Source organism: Danio rerio, chromosome 5 (genome assembly GCF_052040795.2).
Source record: "Danio rerio strain M-AB ecotype USA chromosome 5, GRCz13ab, whole genome shotgun sequence".
Lineage (NCBI taxonomy): Eukaryota > Metazoa > Chordata > Actinopteri > Cypriniformes > Danionidae > Danio > Danio rerio.
This window is the reverse complement of record NC_141025.1, coordinates 29,222,836-29,243,446: the sequence shown is the minus strand read 5'-3', so window position 1 is coordinate 29,243,446 and position 20,611 is coordinate 29,222,836. Positions and strand designations below refer to the sequence as shown.

The 20,611-nt window shown below is 34.9% G+C and overlaps 1 protein-coding gene and 1 long non-coding RNA gene across 3 annotated transcripts in view; one reads left to right on the top strand and one right to left on the bottom strand.

Annotated features, from left to right (window-relative positions):
• tacr1a (tachykinin receptor 1a) overlaps nt 1-20,611 on the bottom strand; it is a 52,599-nt gene that overhangs the window by 8,517 nt on the left and 23,471 nt on the right. The window contains 1 exon segment of the mRNA NM_001270478.1: nt 465-615. Within this exon segment, the coding sequence (NP_001257407.1) occupies nt 465-615 (151 nt within the window).
• LOC141385822 (uncharacterized) overlaps nt 1-20,611 on the top strand; it is a 95,282-nt gene that overhangs the window by 66,358 nt on the left and 8,313 nt on the right. For both annotated transcript variants that reach the window (XR_015491257.1, XR_015491258.1), the window contains exons 7-8: nt 389-551; nt 5,672-5,785. This is a non-coding gene — a long non-coding RNA (uncharacterized LOC141385822). The remainder of the gene's footprint in view (nt 1-388; nt 552-5,671; nt 5,786-20,611) is intronic.

Below are 20,611 nucleotides of genomic sequence, written 5' to 3'. Positions count from 1 at the left end.
TTGAACGCACAAAAAAAATATTTAGAAAAATGCTAAACATCTCTGTTTGTGTTCAACAGTAGTAAGAAACTCCTAAAGGTTTAAAACCACATGAGAAAGAATAAACGATGAGGTCATTTTCATTTTTTGACTATCCTTTTAAATCCTGAGTGAGTATAATTAATGACAAGGTTAAGATGGTAAAATACACTATAAGAATAGCCATGATATTTAAAGCAAATGGAGAGGAAACCGTATGTTTAGACTTTACATTCTTCAAGTGTGGTGAATGAGACACACACAAACTGTCCACACACTGAATACAGATGAAAGCAGCAGCAGGAGAGCTTGATAGTGATTTTTTTCATGCGGCCCTGTCTGACCCACTGCGTAAACTCTGTCTGCTCAGTTAACCTGCTCTGTGTGTGTAAGCAAGTGTCAGTGACTTGAAGAATGATGAAAAGAGGAGGATGATTTGATGAGACCTTGCGTTTGGCTGTCAGCTGCTCTTGGTAACGGTCCGATGAGTCTCCTGGGATCTCGCTGGCCCACAGAGTCAATCCCACCACCAGGTAAGCACAGCCCATCACCAGGAGAGGGAGGAAGTAAATCAGCACCGCTACACATACAAAGTACCTTCAAAAAGGACAGACAGATAGATGGGAAGAGGTATGTCATTTAAATGTATCCATTAAGCGTTCAGATTAAGCCAGGAAAGTATTTTTTATAAATGTGCCTAAGAAAAAATCCGGTAACACTTTAGTTTGTATTCTTAATCAATTCCAACTAACTCTAATGTACAATCGCGCTGATTTTGTCACACTTGAGTCATCTTACCTGTCTGAATAATCAAGCACAGTTTATTCCTTGCCCCTAATGCACCATAGGTCTGCCAAAGAAATGAGCTCATTAATCAAACACAGGGACCCTGACATGTGAAGTCATATATCAAAGATTAATATATTACTCCATATTAATCTCTCAACAGCAATTACAAAGTGAACCAGACTGCTTAATTCATGAATTATTAAATAAGCCTATAACAGGGAAACACAGCTATCAAACTGCATCAAGCTTTCCCTACTCTATTAAAATGCACCTTAGGTGTTTGAATCACATGCTGACTTGTAAAATCAGGGCTAAATGACAAACTTGATAATGTTATTGTTTTCACATCAACAGCTGACAAATCACTTTTTGTCTGCAATTGTACAATGTTAAACTAAATGCACTAGGGTGAATGGAAGCAAGATTTAGAGTAAGGCTGGTTGTGATGCCACTATTTAGATCAGCTCACTTTGATTTCATTAAAGGGCACCTATGATAAAACTCAACTTTTGTAAGCTGTTTCGACAGAACTGTCAGTAGGTATAGTGTATCCACAGTCATATTGGAATGATATAAATACAATAGGTCTCTTTTTATAAATTTCCTGGTGTTAAAATAGGATCTAAATCCCTCCCATTTTGAGGCATCACAGCAACGTGATGTAGGAGTGCAGTTTCTCCGCCCACCGAATTGACACTGTATAATTATATCTACGAGACAGAATGTGCGCAAAGCAAGGGATTTAATGATCTGTTCAGCTTTCTGTGAGCAGCAGCACCTTAAGCCTTATTCACACTAGGAGCGATTCGCAACTGCAAGCTACAAACAACTTCCAGACCATTGGCGACCAAGCGGGTGTGTTGAGTGATGTGACAAAGTTGAGAATCCTTCAAATTTATGCAAATGAAGAGTGACTTTGTTGAGCAACAGCCAATATATATATATATATATATATATATATATATATATATATATATATATATATATATATATATATATATATATATATATATATATATATGCTATATAGACCTTCACCCACCTGCGCTTGAATCAGGTCGCCACCCAGAGTGACAGGCAGCTACAAAGATGCTGCTAGTGTCAACGAGGCATCAAGAATAAGTTTTACAAGTCTAAAACAACTTTAAAACTGTGCATGTTTGTAATAAAAACAGTAAAATCGCTACATAATTCATCACCACAGCAACAGTTTCATTAGTTCATTATAAATGTATAATATAAAGTCAATTATAAAATTAATAATTTCATTGTGTGTGACTCATCCTTGCAGAAAGGCTTGAATTAACTCCACAACAAATATATCAAATAACTGTTAATAAATTTCTTACTTTACTAAAGGTGATCTGCTTCATTCTTGTCTGTCACTGTGCTGTTTATCTTTGTGAAGGCTACGGGCACTGACATACACGTGGGAATGGTGGGAGGGGAGAACCAGCTCATTTGCATTAAAGGCACAGGCAACAAAAACAGCTACAAAGTCCAAACAGCAGAAATTTCACAAATTTAAAAAGGTATAATAAATATTCTGTTGGGTGTTTTGAACTTTACAGACACATTCTGGAGATGCAAAAGATTATCTTAAATCTTTAAAAGGGGTAAATTAGCTGCCCTTTAAAATCTATTCCTTGATGTTCTGTTTTTAAATGTAGATGATTAGATTTTTTCCCAGCAGGCACCTTGATGTCAAAACAACTTCAAAATACAGGTCAAAAATGCAAATTGATTTAATGTCTATTGACTACCTCGACATCATATTGACATCTTACATTCGTGTAAAAAAATTGCAACAAAAATTGATCACAGGACTCTCCTGTGTTCAATGTTTGACTTGTTTTTAACGACAATATTAGAAGTCAATTTTATGTTGCTTTGACAGATCCAGGTAATCAATTGACATCACATCAGTTAGCCTTAGGGATACAAAATCAAGTGTAAATTTGGAATCAAAACTGGGCATCCACTGCATAAAACATTTGCTGAAATTGTTGGCAGTTCATTACACTGTGGAGATAAATAAAGGAATCAAAGCTTTCAGACTTTTTTTTCGACCCAAAAGTTGTCCAAAACCTGCCCAATACAAAAAACTCCCAAAATATTAGATTAATATTTAATTTAATTAAAATCAAAATTAACCTAATTACTTTAACTGTAATATATATTTTAAACCATGCAGCAACTAACACGAGTTGTCACAGAACCACAAAATAACCGGATCACATCAAAACACTGCCCCCCTCTCGCCCACACACTGCACTTAATGTTGTATAGATAACACTAACTATTAGAGTATGTTTTGCTTTCGAAATGGGATATAAATTTGTCCCATTTGGCGTTTTAAATTCTTCTGAGCATAATTAGGTGCTGCTTGTCCATAAGACAACACTTCTATGTTTGTTCTTCCTGTTAAATGCAGAAGAAATTATGGATAAAAGTGTCATGATAAACTGCTGTGAGTTTAACTGCAGGTGCTGCGTGATGCACGTGCTCACGAAAAGGAGTCAGATTTGTCCGGGGAATCAGATTTTGATACGACATTCCTTCAGCCCCTCTTGCGGGTAGGGCCACGCGGTATGCAATGATCACTACTAACTGAATGGAGTAGGAGCACACAGTTATGTTTTGTTAAATGAGTTACATATACAATTTACGTTTCAAAACCGCCCAAATGTTCAGCAGAATCTGGCTGCAGATTTGCACTTGCACTTTCAGGCTTGCACTCTCGGACTTGCAGGCAACCGCGCTTCTTCTGCAAAGTGAAGTCATTTACAATCGACACCTGTGCCGGCTTGCATTAAAGTCCTTTAGTAATTAACTTAAAAGTGTCCCTAAAGGGGAAAATTCCCTGAGGTAAGGGATTTCATTAAGAGCGTTGCAACAAACTTCTTATCTGTCACCCTTAACGTTACCTAAGTGCCTTTTTTTTAAGAGTTTCACTGTAGTTTCTGGCAACATATGGTGACGGTCGGCTTAAAACAGTTCTGCAGTACTGTGAGGGAGCCGTAGGTGAAGACATGGAGGCGGATTGAATCCAAAAGCTGGAGGTTTATTAAACAAACAACTAGTATCAAACAATAGGCAGAATCGTGATCATGAACCAGGCAACGATAAGCAAACAAAGAGGCAGTCCAAAAAGGCAAACAAGGCAGAGTCCAAAATCCAAAAACAGTAGTCAAAAGAGCAGGCAAAAAGGTCATAACACAATGGCAGAAATAGCAGTAGGAAAAACGCTTAGTAGGCAGTGAAACTGGCAATACTTCGCAATGAATACACATAAGCAGTGTGCTTATATATGGTGGCTACCAGGAAGTACCACAGAGGAAGTACCCAGTCAATATTCGGAAGAGAGCTCCCTCTGGTGGGCGGATGAATGGTAAGCTGCCATATTCGTTACAAGTACACATCAGTACGCATTATATGTGCCATTTTCCCCCCCCGTTAAGACAGTATATATCCCTTATAGAGTTGATCTCGACATTATGTTTGGAGGACCTGTAAACTGGACTGGGATCAGGTAGAGACTTTTGAAGCTGCACTGAAACTGCAATTTTACATGGATGCACTCCTGCCCAGACACGTATAACATTATATTAGCTTATCTATTAAATGATTTTATTACATTATTTATCTACAGTTCTGTGGGTCTTTTATCTAAAACAATTTTAATTGGGTGAGAATGCTTGCATTTTGAGTGTAATTTGTTCATATAAGAGAGCTGAAAAGGTCCCTTAAATATTTTAAAAGGAAATTGTTACTAAGGACTAAGGGAAAATACTTAATGGCAGCCTTAAATTCCTTAAGTTGATCTTGTTTTTTTATTTTGGTTAAGGACTTTCATTCCACAGAGCTCTGCACTCTTCTGCCACATCACTTGCATTGACATCTGCATTATGTGTATCCAGCTGTCCTGCTTTTGTAAATTTACATTAAAGCATTATAATCATATGAATACACAAACCTATTTTCAGGGGATCTGTCATTGTATACATCTTAGGTATTTAGAATTGTTAGACAACGTCGTCACTGGCAATGCAAACAAACTGGAAACTTCCAGTTTATTTGTGTTAATTGCAAGTTGCAGAGGAAGCGTAGGTGCCTGAGAGTGCAAGTCCAAGAGTGCAAGCCTGAAAGTTCAAGTACAGATCTGCAGCCAGACCCTTCAGACCCTTCTCCAAAAACCTACCTATGCCATTTTTACTCACATAATCAAATTCAAAACAGCCCAACTGGGCAGGAAACCACCCAATCTGGCAACACTGGTTGTAATTTTGGTGGTCAAAAAGGGCATTTTGGGCATCAAAGCATTTTGATGTTTTAGTCTCTTTTGTATATCTTTTCTTGATGACAATTTTACCATCAAGTTGCACTCTGGGATATGAAGCCATTTATATATTTGCCGGGTCAAGTTTTAATTAAGGCTGTGAATCAATTCAAACTATTTGCTGTGTTAATTGTAAACATTCTTTTGATTAATCTAGATTATTCGCAAATTTTAAATCCTAAACATCCAGTTATTTACCAGCAGCAAGAGGTTCAGAAAAATAGAGACTAACTGACAGTATTGCCTTAAAATGACAACTTCAAACACAGCCTAAATGTGGATAAACTGCTAAAAAATCCCTTCTAAAGTAAACAAACTGCTGGTGTTCTCTAAGAGCAGAGAGTAAACACTGCATGAAATGCCCTGCGGCCCAGACTGAGAGATCCTCGTATCAGGAATGCCACCTGCCAATCCGAAGACAACACACAAGTCATATATTGTTGCTTTCAGGGATTCTCTCCATGCTGGAGCAGAAAAAAAATGAGGCCATGATTAATTATACTTCCATTGTTTCATACTCCTTAGTGACACCAGTGGAAGGCTGTCATGAGGAGACGTGTTCTTGGCTCCGTTCACCCACTCTTTTCCTCCACTAATGGCCAATGTGGAGAATGTGAGCAGGAGAGATGATTGAACCAGGTATGGCACAAAGAAACACTGATGAGTAAAGCGAATCGGTCCAGTCGCCTCATGCTGACCACAGATTATATCTTACTCAACATTTCACTGGTAGCTGAGTGCAATCAGGAAAGCAGGAGCAAAAAAAGAATGAGAAAGAGTTTAAAAAGAAAATGAAAGACTGAGATAAAGCTGTGTAGATGCATTAAAGCTAAATTTGATCAGATAATCCAGCCTGATCTCTCAAGGAAACATAAGCATTTTACGTTTTGTCAGTTTAGTGGATAATTCGTTTGTACGAGTTCAGTCGTACGAAAATGTATGATTTTAAAAAGGAGGCGTGGCACCCAACCCCACCCCTAACCCCAACCATCATTGGGGGATGAGCAAATCATACTAAGTTGTACCAATTAGATCGTACGAATTCATACGAACTAGCCACTAAATCAAAAAGTTACGAATTGCCGTAAGATTGCGTTGGATAATCATGTTCTATTCACAAATTTATAAATGACAACTAAATTAAAAGTATAGTTCACCCAAAAAGGAAAATTCGGCAATTATTTACTCATCCTCCACCTGTTTCAAATGTGTTCGCGTTTCTTTCTACTGTTAAACACATTAATTATCCTGTTAACTCTTATGGTGATAAAAATATTACATAGTGTGTACCAAGCAAACAATTTTGTGTTTAAGTGGTGTCTAACTAACATCTAAATGTAGATAGCATGGCTAAAACAAGGCTAAATTTGTGCAAAAATCTAATAGACACCTAAGAATAGCCCAAAACTAGACTAGTGGTCAAATAGACCCATTAGGCAGACGTAATATGTGTGGTCATTTATTTCAGCTTATTTGATGACTAGTTTAGTTTTGTTAGTTTTGGCCTAGTCTTAGACGTCTATTAGATTTTTACTGACAGACTAATCATAGCCTTATTTTAACCAAGACAACTATGTTTAGACATCTATTGACACCTGTTAGACATCTTTTAAAAACATTAAATGCTTGCTGAGTATGGAACCAAACGACTACTGTAGCTATTAAAAGGGTCATGACATGAGAAATAGAATTTGTCTTGATGTTTTTACAAATAAAAATATTATAACAGCTTAAAAATTAGCCTGCAAGTTTCATAGCTTAAGATGCCTTCTTTATACACAAAGTACTGTATTTGTTTGATGAAGATGCATTTACAGCTAGTTTGGATGCAAAGGGGCATGTAATGTCAAAATCCACATGCGCACACACACTCAGAATTAAATGATGTTTAAATGATGTTATCAGACTGCTGTCAGATAGAGAAACTAAAACACTTTTAATCCGGATGGAGGAGGAAATGGTAACAGCTTTAATTTTTTATTATTATTTTTTGGTCACACTTTACAATAATGTTCATTAATTAATGTTAATTAATGCATTTCCTAAGATGAACAAACAATGAACAATACATTTACTACTGTATATGTTCATGTTAGTAAATGTTAGTTAATGAAAATACAGTAGTCCAGTACTGCAGAAATGTAGTTCCCAGCATGCATTGCAAGTTAAATTATGAGTACATCACTAATATTGACAGAAAAGTCAAACTATGTTTGCCCTATACTTGTACTCAATGTTTTGGTCAAGCTATACAAGCATACTAGAATTTGCTGTTTACCGTCTTCTAAACAAATCTGCCCTGTGGTGGAATAGCTTAAAAACAAACATGCAACTGTAGCTGAGCTTCTAATGTAGTAGACTTCACATTTACGTTTTAAAGTGCAATTGATTGTATATTTCTGCTTATGCTGAAAAAATAAATAAATAAATAAATATATATATATATATATATATATATATATATATATATATATATATATATATATATATATATATATATATATATATATATAAATGAACAATTAGTCATGACAGCATATGTTTAAAGTCAGTTTAACTTAATATAAGTTCAATGGACACAGATTCAGCTTAAAAATTTAAGGCAACCAGGAATTTTTACAGTGTATGTATAATGATATACACATCTTAAACTATACTGTATGATGTTACAATTAGAACAAACTATGCTCCTGCATACTTAAGAATATACTTTCAGAGAATAAATTTACTACACATATTTAACCAGTAAACATACACAATATTATTTATGTATTATTTTGTATAGCTGGTGTTAAATACAAAGGTTACAACATGATGTCAAAGTGTTTGCATTTTAGCTCTGGATGTTTTAGAACTAAAAATGGTCAGCTGTTATTTATTGTCATCTCCTTCCAACCCAGTATGATTTACTTTCTTTTTGAAAAATGATTACAATGAAAGTCAGTGGAGTTTGAAATTGTTACAGACCCCAATCACTTACTTAGTTTAGTTTACAAAAGATTTATGTGTGTGCTACAGAAGATAGATGGATGTAGAGGTAAATGATGACAGGATTCTTATTTTAAATGACCTATCACTTTAACTATACAGATACAATCATTTTGATCAATTCATTAATATTAAAATCTAGCAAAGAATATACAAGCAAACAAAAACCTTGCTTTATAACTGACCGTCTCTGAGGTCACACAACTCCAGCATCTGCAGAGATCATCAGTAATCCGTACAAAGGTTTGGCACATGATTATTATCATTTACGTAATGCGGATGGTTTAAGATTACCTAAGAAAAGTCAACTATATTTTAAGGCTCTGATTGTGCCAAAAAAGTCTATCCGTTTTGTCCCATCCTGCTATTAAACTCATTCAGACGCCACGTACAAACTTTCATGTGCTCGAAACCATTCAGACCAGCAAGGTAAAAATGCCAAAGACAAACTGCTTTTTCATCTGCGGATGTGGAAAGTTCATCAACATCGCTGAGCAGTTCCTACAAGAAATATAATAGTGGTTAAGTGGCAATTTAGGTTATTGAGTAAATTAGAACACCATATGTTGAAACAACCGGTCAATTCACAGTCACGGGTAATGAAAAGATGCACAATATGCCAAACAGACTGATTCCTTTCCATGCCAAAGCCGAGAAATTCTGCTTGCGCTATGACAAAGTGTCTGACAACTGTGCTGAAGACAAAAAAGAAAAACACTTCCAGTCAGTATCACACTTCCCGCACTTTTTAGATTCGGAGTGTCTGTTTTTTCATGCATCAGTAGCTCACTAATGACATTTAAAATATGAGCTACTGTATTGTTCCAGCAGCATATTGCAATACTTCTATGCTAATCAACTTCGGAATGAGAAAATGAGAGAAACTAATGAAAATTGGCAAACGGAACATTTGATTTTTGAACATCCTAGGATTAATGAAGCAATGTTCAAGGTAGCACACTTTTAGGTATAAATAATGTACTATTTATATATGTTTTGCCATCTAAGAAACAGCCTCTGTTATTAGTTGAGGACATTTGCAGTGGCGAAAATAAATTACACTTTCATTTAGCTTGAATGGAGTCCAAGAATAGGTAAAAGTATGCAATGAGACTAGACAGAAATATAATTATAAAACAAATAGAGGCTGTGTTTTCTCATTCTCACCTCTGCGTGTCCTCTAGCTTCTCCTCTAAATCTCCCCTGGATCCCTGAGGAACATTTGCGAAAACAATCTTTGAATTCATGCTTTCAGGATTTGGGCACGTCAGTCACTTCAGAAAAACAGGAAGCGAGAGAGACTGGAACATCTGATATGGTTTACATGTGTTGGACAGGGTGATTATACCTTATTTAGCGTTATACTTTACATCATTTCGCTACCAGCAAAATGCTTGACCTATTATGGAATTGCCCTAATTACACTGGGAATTAAAAAAAGATGTGGCCGGTGATGTAGTTAGATGTGGAAAAATGTTGTCCTGAGTGTAAGGTAATGATAAAAAAGTACATTATATTTTAAATCATATATTACGATGCTTTTTTTAATTGTTTTTTTAATTGTTATATTTAATGTTTCAAAAACATTAAATATACTGTATTAACTCTTTTCATTCATTCATTCATTCATTTATTCTTTTCAGCTTAGTCCCTTTATTAATCAGGGGTCGTCACAGCGGAATGAAGCGCCAACTTATCCAGCATGTTTTATGCAGCCGATGCCCTTCCAGCCACAACCCAACACTGGGAAACATCCATACACTCTTGCATTCACACACATACACTACAGCCCATTCCGCTTATTGAATTCACCTTCTGTGTAGCGCATGTGGGAGAAACCGGAGCACCTGGAGGAAACCCATGCAATCACGGAGAGAACATAAAAATTCCACACAGAAATGCCAACTTACCCAGTCGGGGCTCGAATCAGTGACCTTCTTGCTGTGGGGCGATTGGGCTACCCACTGCACCACCGTGACGCTCAATTAACTATTTTCAGCAATGAAAAACAAACCTGAGCACCGGGTTAGCGTATCAGATTCAAATCACCTATTATTTGTGAAGATTAAATATTTATCTTTTTCATGAATAAATATAATTTGAAATAATAAAATTTAATTTTAACAGCTAATTTAAAAGCTAATAATATTTCACAATAACTATAAAATACGTCTTAAAAAAATATTTTATTCCTTAAAAAAAATCTTCAATCCTAAATTAATGCTGTTTTATTGAGTAAATTATTAACCGGGGGTCCGTTCTTTGTACCTGGATCACTCAATTAGCTGGATTTGGTTATTGAAGATTTGACACAATCCAGGATCATTTAGTTCTTCAAAGTTCAAAATTCAAATTCAATGTTTTCATAGTAACAGTTCTGGTAGCTCAAACCTGCTCAGGAGCAGGCTTATTTTTATGAAGATGATGCACAGCTTTATTTGCCCTTAAAATGGAAAAGATGCTGGGTCCATAACACCATTGTTGGACTGTATTAAGGACATTAAATTTTTATTATAATAATAATAATAATAATAAATATATATATATATATATATATATATATATATATATATATATATATATATATATATATATTATTATTTATTTATTTATTTATTTTTTTAATGTGCAAAGAAGAAAAGACAGAAGTGGTGGTATTTAGATCAGGGGGAACTCAGGATTGTCTGGATCTTAGTGTGTTAAACCCTTTTGTAAAACCTACTGTAAAAAACTGGGTGTTATTATGGATAGTGACTTCAAATTGGATAAACAGATTATTCGGTAATTAAAGCTAGTTTTTTTTCCAGTTAAGGCAATTATCCAAATGAAAGTCTTTTCTGTCTTTTAACAACTATGAAAGGTTTATACATATGTTTATCTTGGCTAGATTTTTGTAATGCCCTCTTTGTGGGTATTAGCCATACCTCCCTTCCTCAACTGCAGATGGTGCAGAATGCTGCTACTCATTTGCTGACGGGGACTTGCAAACAGGAGCACATTACACCCATACTGGCTTCTATTCATTGGCTTCCTGTACAGTTTATTATACATTTTAAGATTCTAGTTTTGTTGTTTAAATGCCTAAATGGAATAGGACCAAAATATTGTCTTCATTATTCCAATTGTACACTCCATCAAGGGCACTTAGATGTGCTGATCAGCTACCTTTGACTGTTTCATGCACAAGGTTAAAAACCAGGGGGGACCGTGCCTTTGCAGTGGTGGCCCCCAAGCTCTGGAATAATTTGCCTCTCCATGTTAGGCAGGCCACAACAATTTCTGTTTTTAAATCTAGTCTTAAAACCCATTTTTACTCTTCGGGTTTAATACCATATAAGAATCATATAAGCCATATAAGCGCTTTATAATAAACATTGACTTGACTTATTTAATATAAACAGGATTAGATTTGGGTCATTTTTAACAAGGGTAATGCTGAAAGTACGTACCGAATGTTAATATTTTCTTACAGTAGTAGTTACACTTGGAAAAAATATTAAAATAATAAAAAAATAATATAAATAAAACGGATACAATCTGCACTCTGAAATAAAAGCAAGACATGGGGTGGTTCTTCCTAAGGTGTTCAAAGAGAAAATTTATTCATATGGAATTTTTAGATACAACTGCGTACTATTTGAGGTACCAGCTTTAGTACAATTTGTGTATGATAATAGACATGCACATAGCCTATTCAGCTGTGTTTTTAAAGGAATAAAAGTTTATGCAGTCCTGTACATGTTTTGTCAGCTAGTATGACAGTGATTTGATGGTTCGCAAAAGTTGCAGACCCCTTTACCCATATCAAAATACTTCTATTGTTGCAAAATTCATTTTAAAAATTTAGAAAATTAAGAAACTTGAGTAGACTACTATATTAAAGAAATCCTCTATATTGAAGAATCCTCTCTAAATGAAAACAAAATAAATTGCTAGACACTCTTGACACATGAAAGTGTAAAGCATGCAGCCCACAACAAAGGTGAAAAGTTTTTGCGTATAATGTTAAACAACCCTATTACTACAAATTTTATGTCATTTTGCTCACATGGATGATTTAACTATTAATCAGACGATGTAATTACGATGCTGTGCCGTTAGCCAATCGTTGCATTGCTGATCATGATTTCAAGGACGGAAAGATCTGCTCTTTACAACACGCGCTGCGATCTCAGATCAGTTCATCAAGACATTTTAATCTGATTCAGGAACTTGTTTGAAGAACCTAATTAGCCAGATCAGTTATTAAGATTAAAAGATCCAGTATCTGCCAAATCATCTTAGATCATTTAAGTGAGGTATGAAGACCAGACCCTAGGTATTTGGTCTACTTTTTAAATGTATACTCGTACTGATGTGTTATTAGCTGGACCCAGTTTTGAACATTTACCCCCACTGTTAGTCTCTTTATTAATTTCTAATAGCCACCAACTGTGACATTTTGACTTCAATGTTTGTTTTGCTTTTCTCAGACACCTTATTAAAACTAACAATTAATTCTAGTTTATATTACTGAAGCATTTTGCATCAGTTATGTCTGGAACAAAAAATAATTATAAACACAGTTGAAGTCAGAATTATTAGCCCCCCTCAATTATTAGACTGCTTGTTTATTTTTTCCCCAATTTCTGTTTAACATAGAGAAGATTTTTTCAACACATTTCTAAACATAATAGTTTTAATAACTCATCTCTAATAACTGATTTTTTTTAACTGTCATGATGACAGTAAATAATATTTTACTTGATATTTTTTCAAAGCACTTCTTTACAGCTTGTGACATTTACAGGCTTAACTAGGTTAATAAGGTTAACTAGGCAGGTTAGGGTAATTAGGCAAGTTATTGTATAACGATAATTTGTTCTGTAGACTATCGAGAAAAAATATAACTTAAAGGGGCTAATAATTTTGTCCCTAAAATGGTGTTTAAAAAATTAAAAACTGCTTTTATTCTAGCCGAAATAAAACAAATAAGACTTTTTTTCCAGAAGACAAAATATCAGACTTGAAAATGTCCTTGCTCTGTTAATCATCATTTGGAAAAAATAAATAAATAAAAAAAAAAAAAATTGGAAGGGGGCTAATAATTCTGACTTCAACTGTATATATATATATATATATATATATATATATATATATATATATATATATATATATATATATATATATATATATATATATATATATATAGCTGACTGCACTGTGAGTTCGCTGGTTGAATTTCATGGCAATTTGCAGAAATCAGCACTCTGCAGAGCGCACCCTGTCAGAATCCAGATTGAAGAGAGCTCAATTTCCCCCTTTTTTCGCAAGAGCTGAGAAGGAAAGAGCAAAACGGAAGGAGGGGGAAATGGAGCCTGTGGCAAGCCTGTGGGTCCTCCTAAAAGACGTCTAAGTTCGAGACCCGATAAACTGAAAGCCACTGGCCACATGTTGTTCAGGAGCTGTCAGTCTTGAGGTGGCGATGAGGAAAATGTGTAGCGCATATCAAACAGAGCCAGAGGACACCATGAAAGAGTTAGAACAGTGGCAGGGGCTGAGATAAAAATCATACATCTCTCCATTTCTTGTAGTCACAGTGAATATAATTATTCAAATTTTTTATTTTTGTGGGCTAGATAACATGACATCTGTAGCTTTCTTAATCTGGACCGCCTGATGCAGCTTGTGAATATTTAGATTTGTGAGTCAGTGTGTGTATGAATGCCCCTACTTTTGCAGTATCAAAGTCTGCGTGAACTGAAAGTTGCTGAGGTTTTTATTTCAGAATGTTGATGTACTTCCAACTGAAACAGAATATTGAGTTGGGGGCGGGGCTTTCTTTTTTGCACATCATTGCCTCGCAGAAAACTAACCACAAAAGGGGCGGGGTTAAGAATAAGTTGACAATCTGAGAAGGACCATCACTCCAAATATGGAAACAAATAGTCCAATTTTCATTGAAGATTACCAAAAATAAAAACCTCAGTGTATTAATTATTCACAATTCACACAAACTTTAAGCTTGGCTGTTTAGTGGATGAGTTGGGTGTTAAAGGTAAGATGTTTAATGTTGAAATGTATTAATTTTCGACAATCATTATTACTGTACAGCCAACATATTGGGCTTAGTGACCCGGACTTATATTTCTAACAAAACAAATGGGGGAGGGTAATGAATAATGTCCTGGGTCGCTAAGTACCTCAAATATATATTTTAATGGTAAATACAATTTAATCATTTTAAAACCTTAGTAAATCTTATAGTAGTTACTTGTAGTAACTTGTAGTAATCTTACTTGTAGTAAGTAATTCATTTGTGATAGTACACTCTTCTTCAGTTATATTTTAGGAATGTTATAGGACAGTAGAGAATTTATGGGAAAGCATGGGACAAGGAGAAAAAAGTGGCAAAGGACCTCAAATTGTGTTGATTAAAACTATTTAAAAATTACATACCTGAAACTTGCCTACAGCACTTATTTATTGTTGCTCTTATAGTTGTGTAAATTGCTTCCTTGTCCTCATTTGTAAGTCGTTTTGGAAAAAAAGCATCTGCTAAATGACTAAATGTCAAATTAGGGACATTACATGTCTGTAGTGTTATATATCAGCCTGCTAATTGAAAGACTACTACTGGCACTGATACTGCAAGCATTATTAATTAGTTAAATAGTAGTTTTGTACTGCAAGTGTACTTGAAAGGGTTCAGTTAGTGTGCTCTTAGTTATTTTATTTTTTATTTTAAGTTTATTTCACTTTTTTCAGTGAAGTAGAGATATTTTGTTAATGATGACAAAGCATGTAATGTATGTAATATGAAAAAGGTTACATACTTAAATGACGTACTTTGTAGTATATGCCATTGTACAAGCAAAAGAGAATTATACTTTGATTTTCCATCAATCTAAGTCAAGTACACACTAAATAATCTGAGGAACCAGCAGCCCAACGCCCTTTTTGCTGTGAGGCGACAGCACTACTGTGCCACTGCTTTGCACGATTAAACTGACATAACAAATTTAAACAGATTGAAGAAAAAAAAAGTTAGTTTTCCTAAAATAAAATGTTGTAAAGTTCATTTTCAATGAGTGGTTTGAACTAGCAGCAAAAATACTTTTTAAGTGTACTTAAGTGCAAAATATTTCAGAGAAGTACAATAAAAGTAGATTGAAAGAATACTTATGTTTAAGTTTGAAAGAAGGATACTAATAATCACACACTAGAATAAACCTTTTTCATAAGGGAAGCCATCTGTTCTGTCATACAGCTTTGGACCAATATGAGTATTTATTTAGCTTTCTTGGCAAAGTATAACTTTAAGCAAAGCACTATAAACGAAACCCCTAAAGGGTTAGTTCACCCAAAAATAAAAATTTACTAACTATCAACACTGTAAAAAATATATGTTAATTAACAGTTTATGTATTTTGTGTTTTATTTACGGTTGTGAATTGCATTATGGGATGTTGATCTCTACTCTGTCAACTTACTTTACTAAACTAACTTAAGTTACTTTTACTGACATTTTTGTAGTTTGAGACAAGATATTGTTAAAGAAATTATATTTAGAGAACTAAGTTTGTAAAAAAACAGAAAATGTACTGGCAGCTTATTACCAGGTTTTGCAGCATAATATACAACACCAATACAAACAATACTTCACTTAAAACTATTAAAGTTTTTCATTAAAAGTCACTTTTCCAAACTTTTCAGGGAGAAAAGTTGTTGGAAGAAGGACCAAGGGCCCATATTGCAATTTAAAATCCTAAAATTAAAAATTTTTAGGGGGGAAATACAGAAAAACTGTTATTTACAGATATATTTTTAGAGTGTATTCACCCTCAAGTTCAAACCTTGTGAGTTAAATAAACTTGTGAGTTCATTTCTTCTATCAAACACAAAATTGAACAGAGATTTTGAAGAAAGCTGAAACCTGTAACCTTTGACTTCCATAGTATGAAAATCAAATAGGTTTCCAGCTTTCTTCAAAAATCTTCGTTAGTGCTTACCCAAAGAAATAACTCAAAGTTTTAAAACAATGAAACAAAATACAATTAAAAAAAAATTTTTTTTGGGGTAAACTATCCCTTTAACTCTTCCTCTGTGGGGAAAAACAAATTCTCTGGGTGGTCTGGAGTGTAAGCGAGTGCAAAAGCATATGTAAACGTATGTGAATGTTATCGGAGTAACATACAGATAATTTGTCAGCTCTTGAACATAAGTATGTGAGCTCATGTCAGGTATGTTGCATGTGAGCTTTCATAACACACCAGACTATTTATACTCTGGCATGTGTCTGCAGTCTATTATAACACCCAGCACAGCAAAGCCGCAAATAAGAGCAGGCAGTGTGCTGTGCAACACTTCAAACCCAGTTCACAGCCTGTGAAACAGACCTGGTGTCATCTCTAATCAGACTCATCTATTATGCTAACGCCAGACAGGTCTCATCTCAGGTTGGCACACTTAACCTCATTTAAACAAGTCTTTATAGCTTCATTTTAAAAATAATAAGCGCAACATCCACTCAGACTTAGCTGGGGTGATTGTTAAGCATGCCATCTGGGACAGCAGCACTCAAAAAGTGGATTTTTTTTAGTATATCAGCACTCAAAACAGCACATTTCTTGAGTTATTTTAGATACAACGTAATTGTTTTGTTAAATCCACTTAAATTTGTAAAAACTAAGCTAACTTAATTCCTTCATGTTGTCCCAGCACAAATTGATTATGTGGAACCCAGCATTTTTCACAGTGAGGGGATTATTTTTCATTACGTGAGCTTGCTATGTATAATCTGTGCGTAAGTCTATGAGTATTAGGCTGCGCACAGGATGGTTTTAGTTCTATGTATCTGAGGAAGATTTATATGTGAGCTAAATTAAAGCACTTTATTTTAGACAAACTACACGACTGCAGCACTGTGTGTAATGCTATTGTTGTTGAACAGCCCACTGCTTCCAGCGCTGAAGACAGTTTGGTCTCCTGCTGAGTGACTGCATCCAACACCATGTGGCTCTGAAGATGCTTGCGCTTAGTACTCTCTGTTTGGTTGTCAGAATTTCGATGCGATCAGAAGTTAGTGGAGGATTTTCATTTTAAAAATATCTAAACAAAATATGGCATAAAAGTGCTTGAGAGGCAAATGTTTCACTTTGAAACTTTTCTCCATTATTTTCTTTGTTTCTAATTCCTTTAAGGATGCCTTGTCACACAGAGTTGATGACAGTGATCTTGCGACTGTGACATTGTCTTCCTTTCCCCTCAAGCTGTATTTGAACACACCGCAAAGACTACAGTAATTGGCCAACTAATACATGCATTTTGTCCTTGCATGTCATGAATTAAATGTTTACATTTATTTATTAAATGTTTATATTCAGTGTTGGGGAAAGCTACATGTGAAAGTAGTGCATTACAATATTGAGTTACTCCCCCAAAAATGTAACTAACTGCATTAATTAGTTACTTTTTATGGAAAGTTATGTGCTATTTTAGTTTTGAGTTACTTTTGTGTTACTTTTCTTACCTGGCTGAGGTTCGATCTCTTTCAGAACTTGCAGGTGTTTTTTCACCGTTTTATTGAGAAGCTCTGCATTTAACAACCACCTAAGCTACACCTTCATTTTCCTTTAAAAATGTAGGATAAAATTATATTTTGAGAACTTTCTGAGCCCAGAGCTAAATATGCTGTATATACAGATTATTGAAAGCATGTAATGTGTTTGCTACTTTTGAATGTTTTTTGTTATTATGTTTTTATGTCCATTGAGATAAAGACTGCAATAAAGCCTAAGAGGAGGCTACAAACATGAAATAATATATATTAAGGCAAAAACAGATTTTAAACCTTATTATTAAAAAAAGTTTAATATCAAAATGAACAGTAATACGATAAAAAACATCCCCAAATCAAAATAAATCTTTGAGCTTTATACATGGAATAAATTGCTTCACATGGCCTTTACAAATGTAAACTATATATGTTACTATATTACAAAACGTCGCTTCTGCAATAACGTTAGACCGTGGTTGCATCTCCTCAACAATAAAAGCAATGACAGTTTTTTTTTTTTATTTAGTCTATTTAATTGTGTTATGAATATAATCATTTGTTGTAACCTGGATCTTCTAAATGAATCGGGTGAACCAGTTTATTAAATTGGACAGAGTTGTCCTGAAACGGTTTGCACTTCAGTACAAATGTACCAGATAGCACCCCTACTTGGAAATAAACCAATATCCTGAGTTATTACAGCCTGATCTCACGAGGAAACGTAAGTTTAGTGGCTAATTCGTATAAACTCGTACGAGTTGAGTCATACAAAAATTTAAGATTGTAAAAATGAGCCGTGGCACCCAACCCCGCCCCTAAACCCAACCGTCATTGGGTGAAGAGCAAATCGTACTAAATTGTACAAATTAGATCATACGAATTCATAATTAGCCACTAAATCAAAAAGTTACAAATTGCCGTGAGATTGCATTGGTAATCAGTTACTAGAACAGTACACGTACTCATTTGCTGTGAAAAAAGGAGACCTGATAATGATGAGTGTAAGCTGACTGTCTGTTCCCTCACATCACGCTCTCTCATTGAGTGTGTGATTCAATCTAACTAAAGTTATTTATATTTTATTTATAAGGTAATATATTTTGTAAAAGTCAATATAAATTTATAATGCGTTACCCCAAACACTCTCTATATTAAACTAAGTCTCTTCTCTCACCACACGATAACCCTCAAAACATTATTAATTCTGAGTGTGCCTCACACAGGTGAGTAGGCTTGACAAACCACCTGTAGAAAATACACCCTTTCATCTCTCTGAGCCTTTAATTGACACTAAAGGTCTTTGCACACTGAAGTCCGAAATTTTCGTATGCAATTTTTTTTAAGTCATATGCGTAGAAAAATTTGTCACGTAAACAAACCTTGCACACTGAGTCGCAAAACATTTCAGAGTCAGTTCAAGCAGTGATACTTTGTTCTCCTTTCTTCTGCAAAGTGGAATAAGAAAGACTACATAGAGAGGAAGGAGAGTTCAGCTCATTATCAAAGATTATCTGGATTATCCTGAAATACAGCATTTATTTTAAGAAATCATTGGAATTTTGATACATTGTTTGTGATACTTCACACATTCACATACATAAACAAATCTTGAACAGAGACTAGCATTACCTATATTTAAATGGCGGCCGCGTTGATGTGTCGAAGCAATGGACTGAAAGTGGACCACGCTATCTATTATAATGTCTTTGCATTATATCAAATGTATGGACACACACACATACACACCTACCAAACAGCAGCAGGGCAGAGGTGCACCAGTCACTGAATCCAGTCATGGGTTCTCAATTGTTCGCCACATTCTGTCTTTATTTTATGCATTGTGATTGTCATAAAGTTTTCTGTAGCTCAAATGACGGCATTTTGTATTCAGCTTTTTCGATTGTACGATGGCTCTGAACTGTTATACCGCCTCTCAAAGTGCTTTTTTTTTTTTGGATGCGAGAAGCGAAAAAATTACAGAGGAAAAGTTTGGAGGCAGAGTATAAATACGATTGACACAATCTGAGGTCAAATTTATTTTTTATTTTTTTGTTTTTTTAACTACCCAAGTTCTGCTGGTTGACGCATGGGCCGAATTTTCCTTGCCAATCTTAAGCCGACTGTAATGTTTTTTGTTTTTTTTTCAATTTGGAATTTCCACATCCGTTTGATTATCAAATTTATTTTTAAACATGCAAAAATTATGGACGAAAATTTCGGATTCAGTGTGTAATAACTTTTATTTTTTCCATATTTGCACCAGACATATTTTTACAATGGTTCTATTTCTAGCAGCAAATCAGAATGATGAAATGTGCTCAATTTGATACAAAGCATCTGAAAGGGTCTGACTAGTGCTGAAAGTGCAGAACACAATGGACAAAACAACATTCAACTGTTTTGACTAGCTGTTGGCTTGATATGTCGGAGCCTTTAAAGCCAGTTCACACTGCAGCGGCTACTGGAATGTCTGAAAAGATTACTTCTGGTGGCTTTGTTTGATTTTATTTCTTCATTGGCAAAGTTAAACTTCATGCAGTGTTGTTGGATTTTTGGATTTAAAAAGCCTTTTGCAAATGGGGTATAGATAAAGAAAACCAAAGGTTAACACTAGAGATTGGTTTTGTCAAGTCGATGGCTGAGAGGTGATGCATTGTATGTTGTCAATGTCTGTTCAGTCGGCGTTTCTTCAACAAGGTTAGTTGTTGAAAGAAATCACACACCAATACTGACACAGGCACACTGTTCTGATAAAAACCAGCTGCTACAACAAAACACATCTTGGTGGAGTGTGAAATGGCAGTTGCATACCAATTAACCTTTAATGCGTTTTGCTGTTATTTGCCAAAAGTATATCAAAAGATCTGTTAAATATTGTAACATTTCCATTCAGTTAAGGCAGCTGCTGGTGGTGGTCTTATTTCTTCACACAAAGGTTT